At 36.6% G+C, this 9,330-nt stretch overlaps 1 protein-coding gene across 3 annotated transcripts; it reads right to left on the minus strand.

Moving 5' to 3' along the window:
* Window positions 1-3,487: 3,487 nt before the first annotated feature.
* LOC114914978 (uncharacterized) lies at window positions 3,488-8,761 on the minus strand. 3 transcript variants are annotated; one of them, XR_014431554.1, is made up of 8 exons: window positions 8,615-8,761; window positions 8,234-8,332; window positions 7,751-7,879; window positions 7,172-7,222; window positions 6,920-6,952; window positions 6,669-6,700; window positions 6,378-6,590; window positions 3,492-5,350 (listed from the first exon to the last, which is right to left on the minus strand). XR_014431554.1 is itself a non-coding variant. In XM_083068386.1 (7 exons), exons 1-7 carry the CDS (start codon window positions 8,726-8,728, stop codon window positions 6,491-6,493), a joined length of 564 nt encoding a protein of 187 aa, XP_082924512.1. In that variant the 5' UTR covers window positions 8,729-8,761; the 3' UTR covers window positions 3,488-6,490. The 3 variants fall into 3 exon arrangements, 1 of the variants encoding a protein (XP_082924512.1); XR_014431553.1 differs by having other exon boundaries at window positions 3,493-5,350; window positions 6,669-6,706; XM_083068386.1 differs by having other exon boundaries at window positions 3,488-6,590; window positions 6,669-6,706.
* Between the last annotated feature and the right edge of the window lie 569 nt (window positions 8,762-9,330).

A 9,330-nucleotide genomic window follows, 5' to 3' on the forward strand; every position in this document is an offset into this window, starting at 1 on the left:
AGGCAATCTAAACCCAAAGATTCCATCCTTGGCCACCAAGTTGCATTTAGGGTTCATTTGCATTTCATTTGGAATGCATTTGCCTACTCCAAATGCAACCCTAGATGCCTCCCCTCCTATAAATACCCAACACCCCACACCTTGTAAATACTTTTGGATATTGAATATAAAGAGAGCCTTTTGTGCCTTTATATCTTTCCTTAGTCACCCTTGGCTAATCCGGCCACCTCCCTCCCATCTCCACCTTGAGAGAAACAACCCTAGAAGTGGCCTTCATCATCATGAAGTGAGCCAACCCTAGAGTACCCTTCTCAAGCATTTCCTCAAACACCTTCTACCCAACCTCCATTTTCATCCATTCTATCATCATCCACCCTAAAACCTTGTGCCACCTTTGAAGAACTTGATCCTTGGAGTGAGGCATCATCTTCCTTGTCCATCATCTCATGTCCATGCAAGTGAGGATGCCATCATGTGGTATCTAGAGCCTTGGTTCTTCAAGGGTAACTTTTCCATCTTTGGTATTTTCGGTCATGTCATTTGTGTCTCCTTGAATGTCTAAATTGTTGTGCATGATTGAGTCATCATCTTGTCATATGTCATGATTCTTATTCCTCTTTTTCATGTATTGATTCATGCCTCATCATTCTTGTGAATCATCTTGGTGCTTTAGGCTTCCTTGCTAGGGTTCCTACCATTTTTTCTTTAAAATTGAGTTGTTGGAAATTTTTGGGCTGCATGATAAAATGATGTTTTTCATTTTATAATCCATATGGTTTTGTCATAAGCTTGTTTTCTTTGAACTACCTTGAAAGAAATTCCAAGTTTTTATGTTTAGCGTTTGAAATGAACAAAAAATGACATGCACGCCACTTGTTTGATAAAATGGCCGTGAGTCCTTGATGTGCTTTAGAGAGTCAATCATGCATGCTAATTAGTTCTAGCATGTTCTACATTCCTAAAATATCATGTGTGATTAATTTCTTTGCACATACTTGCTTTAAAATTTTCGGCCACTTTGTGTATTCCTTAGTGCACTTAACATGCCTATGTATTGTTTGATGTTTTGAGTATGAAAATTCCTTTTATGTGCAAGTTCTTGTTGCACATTAAAAACCTTAAGAAGACACTCAAAACTTGTCTCTTTAAGCCATTGTAAGTTGCTAAAAGGATACTCCAAGGACTTACTCATCAAACTAACAAACACAAGTGTAAAACCCAAGCAAAGGAGAACTATAAAATTCAAAAAAAAAAAAAAAGAGTATTGGCTGGACTTTTGGACCTCAAAACCGTGACCTAGTCAAGTGTCAAAAGAAACAAAAGAAACAAAATCAAAAGAATCAAAGACAAAAGAAAAAGGGAACCTTTGCTAGACTTGTGGAGTTTTGGACCAAATTTTCATACCTTGGCACTTGGAGTTATTCTTGGACTTTTGGACAATGCTTATTGACTTTATGAGACATTTAATCAAACACATTAAGTGCATTACTTTCTTTTAAGCCTATTTGATAAATTCTATTCTAGTGCCATTCTAGGACTTACTCTTTTGTGTGCTTGCCTTTTGTTAATGTGCCTTAATTTTAGTTTTTGAGTCTTTCTCTCTACTAGATATAGGCAATCTAAACCCAAAGATTCCATCCTTGGCCACCAAGTTGCATTTAGGGTTCATTTGCATTTCATTTGGAATGCATTTGCCTACTCCAAATGCAACCCTAGATGCCTCCCCTCCTATAAATACCCAACACCCCACACCTTGTAAATACTTTTGGATATTGAATATAAAGAGAGCCTTTTGTGCCTTTATATCTTTCCTTAGTCACCCTTGGCTAATCCGGCCACCTCCCTCCCATCTCCACCTTGAGAGAAACAACCCTAGAAGTGGCCTTCATCATCATGAAGTGAGCCAACCCTAGAGTACCCTTCTCAAACATTTCCTCAAACACCTTCTACCCAACCTCCATTTTCATCCATTCTATCATCATCCACCCTAAAACCTTGTGCCACCTTTGAAGAACTTGATCCTTGGAGTGAGGCATCATCTTCCTTGTCCATCATCTCATGTCCATGCAAGTGAGGATGCCATCAAATCATCCGTCCCGAACTCCGGTCCTGTAAGAAAATAGAATCTTTAGTAAAAGAGATAAGACAATCAAGAGAGCGAGTAAGACGACTAAGGGATAATAGATTAAAGGGAGACTCTGGGACATAAAGGACATTGTCAATGGAGAGAGAAGGAGAAAGGTGGACAGTACCAACACCATGAGATGTGGCGCGAGAACCATTAGCCATAGTGATAGAGGGTAAAGAAGCAGAGGTAGAAAGAGATGAGAAAAGAGACCGATTACCAGAAATATGATCGGTTGCACCAGAATCTAGGACCCAAGGGCCAAGAGAGGTGGAGTGAGTGAGACCAACAAACGAAGGACCTGTGTGCGCAACAGAAGTAGTGGAATTGGAAGCTTGACGTTCTTCATACCATTTAAGGAAGTCATTGAAGAGAGCTGGGGCCCAGAGCCAGAACTATCAGAGGGGGTAGCACCAGATGCAGTAGAGACAGGAGAGGCAGTATGGGCAACAGCAGTAGTAGGGCGAGGGGGACGACCATGTAAGACATAGCAATGGTCAATTGTGTGGCCCAGTTTGTGACAGTGATCACACTTGGGACGACCTTTGCCCGGTTTGCAAGAACGCTAACGATCATCACATTGAGAAACCAAAGCAGAGGAGTCGCTAGTGGGAGCTGAAGAAGGTATGTCAGGGGAAAACTTGCAAGGCACACGCAACAGAGTAGACCAAGCCGAGTTCAAGGTAGGCACGGTCGGAGATCCCAAAATCTGATCACGAATGGAAGAGTACTCATCAGGAAGCCCATACAATGCCATCAACATAAAGAATGTTTGGCGTTGCTCTAGTTCCTTGGCAGGAGTGTCAGCAGGAGGCAAAAGTTCATTGAAGTCATGTAGGAGGCCATGAACTTTGCCCAAATACTCAGCCATGGAGCCATCAAGACGTCGTGGGGAGATGATATTCTAGAGGTTTTGACACACACCATAGAGACGTTGAGTATCATTGGTGTATAACACTCGGGCTTGTTCCCATACATCAACACATGTCTCATGGGCACGAAAAATTTGCTTTAAGGAGGGATGAATAGTCGACTTAAGGACACTACAAATTTGAGCGTCAATTTTCAACCAACGAGGACGATCCTTCTCATCAAGAGAAGCAGCTGTTTGGGTAAGGTGAGCAACATAATCCTGTCCCTTAAGCCAAAGTTTGATATCTGAAGCCCAAGTATCATAATTGGTGCCATCTAACTTGTCAATGGAAAGAGGGACATTGACATAATTAGTGAAAATAGCAGAGTCAGGCCGATCAGCGGAAGAGGAAGCCATAGATGCTGTAACAGGAGAGAGAAACAGCAATAGGAGAGAGAAAAACGGCCCGATAAGGAAGAGATTCGGGACAAACGATGGCCGATCACAAAACAAATCATAGATCTGGGTAGAGGGGGTCTGGGCGAGTCCGGCACCGGTGATCGCCGCCGGAAAAGTTGCCGGACGCACCACCACGCGCGGCGACCGACGGAGAGGAGAGAGAAACTGCGCGAGCATGGAACCGGCGCGTGGGGGCGCGTGCGGCCTCCGTTTGCCACGCGACTGGCGACGTTGGGTTTGCCGGAGGAAGGCGAGTTGGATGGGGGGGTCGCCGGCCGGAAAGGCGGCGGCGGCGGTGGCGGACGGCGGCGGCGAAGAAAAAACCCTAAAAAAAATAGGAAAAAAATTGCCGGAAGGAGACACGACAGGGTGGGTAGCTGGAAAACGGAATGAGACACGTTCTCCGGGCACCGATGAACAGTGGGTCCACCGGGAGGTCAAGGATTAGGCTCTAGATACCATGTTGAGAGTAATGGTGAATGGAGAGAACATATTCCTTGTGTATTGCAAAGCACAAGATGTGTTTAAATACAAAGTAGTGGGCCTAGGCCCATAAGATAAAAACTATAAGATAAAAACTATAAGATAAAATTATATCTAACAAAACCCTAGTAATATATCCTTCTAGTGAAAGTGTTGTTATAGCTTGACCCAGCATGTACTCCTAGACAACTCAACCTTCGGGTAGGGATACATGTGTTTTTATTGGCGCTACATGCATATAGTTTAGGAAAGTCTAGTCTATGTTTGATCATAACATTTTTCTTGTGTTTGAACTATGTTTTAATTGATGTCATGATTGAATGAGAGATAAAATGAGTTGAAATTATGATATGGTTTGATGAAAAAACTAATTATTGGTTTTATATAATGTTGTGTGTGACTACTCGACCTTTTCTACATCAATAGCCGGAGTGAAATATGTTCCCACTCCCCCATTTTCCTTGTGGATGTTTTATATATGGTTGCAAGAGACTTTCTTTTACGGGGAATCTAGTTGATTGAAGGAACAACTTTGATACTTGTGATACCGAGGATCCTAGATTATGTTTCATGCTTTATGTTTTAAGAATTATAGTTTACCTCCTATAAAACATTTCTTTAATTTTGTAATAGTTAGGCATTGTTTTAGCTTTATTTGAATTTCAAATGTGATTCTCTTTATTTTTAGTTGAAGTTATTCCAATACCATATTTCTTTTTCATGATTATTATATTTATTTAATTATGTATACAGGGTAGAGGGTGTCACAATACTAGCTGCGAGGACATGATTAGGGTTTTGTGCATCTCCCAAAACTCTTAAAAACTCTTCTATGTTTTTCTCTCTTAGAAAGATGCATAGGTATGACTAGGTTAACCTATTTATTAATAGACTATCGTTGACTAAATTTGCCTCCTTATTGGTTGTTCAATACAAGTCCAATATCTTGTCCATTTGATTAAATAATATTTAATTTAATAATTTCGTCCCTAACATTTACTCTATGTGTGTGATCTCATGGGTTCTCACTTAACTAGCAATAATATTTAATATATATCATTGTATTAAATATTATAAACAAATATTAGCATCTAACAATGTGACATTGTCACTCAATTAAAGAGAATAAATCAATTATCTAATTTTAACCTTCTCACATGTAACCATAATTATGGTCCATATGTCTTTAATTGAACATAATACATAATAGTCACATCCTTGTTAAGTCTAATCAAATGTTTCTTGGTACCCAAGTAGACGTTCAAACATAAATAGACCCAATATCCAATATTGGTTGATTCCTGCAAAGCCACATATATTTCATGTATCACTTTATCGAAGGCCCAAGACACGTCTCTTGTTATGCATGAGGGGCAAATCTTCTCCACACCACTCACATCTTTCACATGATGCATTGCAGATTCAATTAACTACATTTATAACCACTCTGTCATGAATAATATTCGATATCATCAAAGCCTACAACTCTTACATATTGGAATTGTAAGGATTTCAAGTCAAATGACTACTCTACTATAGTCTTCATAAGAAACACTTATGATACTTGCATAATATTTTATGAAGCTTTATCATAGTGGATCCATCCAGTGTATACATTTATCCCAAAGTCGTGATACATGTAATAAACTGTAGGCCACGAGGATTGATTCTAACAATTATGACATATGTTACAATCATGTCACTTAATTAGTGTCATTAATCAACAACAATTACAAAGTTATGGAAATTCCTTTCTTTTGCTCTTATTCCCTCTATTTTCTATTATATGTAAAAAACCAACATACATTTTTTGTTTTTAAATAAAAGCAAATTTTAACTATTTTTATCTTATTTAATGAAATTATTCCTAAAATATTCATCATTTAATGCATGACCATTTTATGAAGAATATATAGAATTAGTAGAATTTAATATAGATAATTAATTTTCATAATATACGTATTTTTCTTTTTTTTACTTATAATAGAGAATAAAAGGAATACATCATAACTATTATGACATCTCATTTCAACTAACGTATAGACATGCTCCTAAGAGACATTAGTACATTACATCATACACTACAAAAAATGTGTGATTTGTAGATGTTATTTTGGTTGTTTCTAGAGGTTAAAAACCGCCACAAATGGTATTACCAGTAACCGTCAAATCTACAGTCGCAAAAAACGGTTTGTGGCGTATATTTTGTGGATGCTGGTTTTAGGTGTCAGAAACCGCCACAAAATTGTTTTTTTTTTTTTTCATTGCTCAGTTGTGTTTCCTTTGAAATGAAAACTCTGGCACCTTTTAGGCGATTTGGGTTTGTCTCAGTTCATTGAATCAGTTTCTATAAATTTATCTTCAAATACATGATCCTATTTTATACATAAGCAACAATATCAAAATAGAAGCACGAGCACAAGTGCACTAGAGAAGCATAAACAAATAAGCATATACCTGTATAGCTGGTCCAGCTGCTGTGTCCTGTAGAAGAGTTTGAAAATAGTCATTTTCATGGGGCAGTGACCCATTGAATTCATTCTTACATAAGCTATCAGTAGAGTAATGAACTAATGACAGTAAGGGAGTGATAGCTTCAAATCTGAGTGCCTCTTGTGCTTTGATTCATTAGTGGCGGCATATCTCTTGATAGCTCTTAAACTCGCCCACCTATGCAAAGTAAAATACATGGAATTCAGCACATGATAAATTTTAATATGAAATTAAAATAGAAAAACAACAACTCACATGTTTGTTGTATCGATAAGTTTGAAATTGTCCTGCAACTTCAACACAACAAACATGAAAAATAAATGAAAATAAAAAAGAAAACACTATTGCTATAATATTCTCACGAGTCTTGTCAGCAAATCACAATAAAACTTTTATAACTATTGCATAAGATGAAACAAAATAATACAAATGCACATATGTTGTCAGAATATATATATATATATATATATATATATATATATATATATATATATATATATACTTACATGTTTATCTTGGTTTCGAGCAATCTCTCGATGCTGCATAGATTATCAAACATAGTGTTAAGCCAAAGTTGTTTCCCAGTGTATGTCTTAAATTTTTTGGATTAAAACTTTTGCAATATATGCTCATATAATAGGTTAAGCTTACACACACATTGAAGACCAGTTCATTAAGCATCAAGCAATTCCAAGACTAGCACAAAATATTGAAGAGACTAAAGGGGGCAAGTAACAATGAAGGGAGAGAAAATATACCTTAAACTTCGTTGTGGTTAAGATTAAATTAAATGATTGGCTTGGGGTCACCTGGGAAAAAAGGAAGAAAATGAAATAGAAAACTCATATATACCTTAAAAAGGGAAGTGGCAGCATTTTATTTGGTAGATAAAATTTTTCTATTTAAGAAGAGTGAAATGGCACGGTTAGTAGATAATACTATAATCCAATTTGCATGCTAGATTAGTGAATGCAAAATATTATGGAATCCTAAAAATGGAAAAAGGGATCCCATGAATAAACCGTTACCCCTGAATCGTCCAACTCTGCATCCACAAGGATTTAGCAAAAGTATTCTAGTTGAAAATAAGGAATAATAAAAGAAATAGAGGAATTCTATTACTTTGCCTAACAATACATGAGTTAGTTCTCTATTTAATAGAGTAACATATACCAATAACAATGGTAAATGCTTAGTGGTTACAAATGAAGGAATAATAACACCCTTAGTAGCTCATAGTTGTGTACTCTACAAGATGATTCATTTTCCAGAATTCTTATATAAAGTCTAGAAGTTTTCATGCAGGGGACAGGTGTTTTGCCATGAATATTATATACCTTTTGCACACGACCGGGAAGTGCAACCAAACGACTCTTGATCTGTCTTACACGTTCAAGATTGAGTGTGCTCAGTTGAGAGGTCAACTCATCTAAAGCTGGGTAAGCCTCTTTCTCCAATGTTGAAGTCTAATATAGACACAAGGCATAGAGCTTGTAAGCATAAAGAAAAAATCATGTTAAAGATAAAGAAAGGAAAGTTATTCACACAGACGCACAATAAAAGAATTCAATATCAGCCATCAGTTGGTCACCAATTCTCCCCCCAGTCAACTACAAAGAATTCAATATCAGCCTATTTACTCAAAAAGTAACCAATAATTACAAACATAAAAGAACTGTTTGTGCAAAAACTAGAGAACGCAGCTTCAAAGACAACAAAAGGGTAGATCCAAGTTGGGATTTGAAAAACATACCTAAAGTTTTTCACACATGTAACTGAAGGCAGCAAGATAAAGTAAAAGTAAAACACATAACGCTTACAAGAGTACCATCACGACCAGCCAATGGTGAGTCATTTACACCAAAAGTCATGGAAATTGTTGGAGGGTCCCATTCAATTGTGGGCAAAGCAGACATAACCTGGGACATTAAAAGATTTACTACAATCACCAATTACATGCTAAAAAGGTTCTCAAAATACAAGAATATTTTTCATAAAAATTAAGTACAAGTAAATTTTATAAACATACAAATCAATTTATGCCAATATTATATTTATCTACATATTGGCTTAAAAGAATTGAAAAAATGCAAAGGCCACATCAAATGAATGATGGCCATTTTCAAGAAGTTAAACGGCAATAAAAAATAAGGAACCAAGCCAAATATATTATATACATATATAAAGCAAAAAATAAATACCTCCACAGTAGCCACTGTATGGCCAATTGATGGACTTGACAGGCCAGCAACTGATATTATATCACCAGCTCCAGCACAATCAATTAAAACCATGTTTGTACCTTTCTTCTTCATAAGCTAAAATTAACTAGTTATAAATATAGTTGTTCTTTTTGCTATATGCCAATTTTATTAATTAGTTATAAACTACAGTGGGACAAGCGAGAACCTGATGATCCAGGCAAATACCTTCTAGCTAGATGGACTCCAGGTGAACAAAAATAACTTGAACACCATGCCGTTTCTAAATTAATTTGAATTGATTGTAAAGCTTTTTGTAAACATCCTAAAGCATTATAAACATACTGAGTAGGTGATTATTGCTTTTGGCTTATATTACATGCTGATTTGTATGAATAAAAGTTGAAGTTAACTCTCCATTTGATCAAAACAGGATGGAAAAGGTGGAAACGGTAAAATCTCCAATGTTAACTATGATTTTGATGCTACACGAATAATCTTGTTCAGAAAAATGTAGTTGCTATATTGAATGGTTGGAAGGCATAAACAGAAACATCAGAAATTTGTTTACCTTTACCTAAATCTATTGTAGGAGAATGATTATTTTCCATTAAAATTCATGTGCCTTAAGCAATCTCGCTTTTGATGTTTGCATCAATGCAAATAAGAAAAAAAATACATTCCAGAGTCTTGTGCTTGAAATCTTACTCTTTAAA

This window comes from Cajanus cajan, chromosome 2, assembly GCF_000230855.2.
Source record: "Cajanus cajan strain Asha chromosome 2, NIPB_CcT2T_4, whole genome shotgun sequence".
Lineage (NCBI taxonomy): Eukaryota > Viridiplantae > Streptophyta > Magnoliopsida > Fabales > Fabaceae > Cajanus > Cajanus cajan.

What these genes read in the sequence shown, in the direction of transcription:
- LOC114914978 (XM_083068386.1), bottom strand. Translation starts at nt 8,728, where the DNA reads ATGAAGAAGAAAGGTACAAACATGGTTTTAATTGATTGTGCTGGAGCT. An exon ending in TAACCACAACGAAGTTTAAG is followed by an intron (nt 6,953 to 7,171) that starts GTATATTTTCTC and finishes TAATCTATGCAG; the next exon opens with CATCGAGAGATTGCTCGAAA. An exon ending in CTTATCGATACAACAAACAT is followed by an intron (nt 6,591 to 6,668) that starts GTGAGTTGTTGT and finishes TACTTTGCATAG; the next exon opens with GTGGGCGAGTTTAAGAGCTA.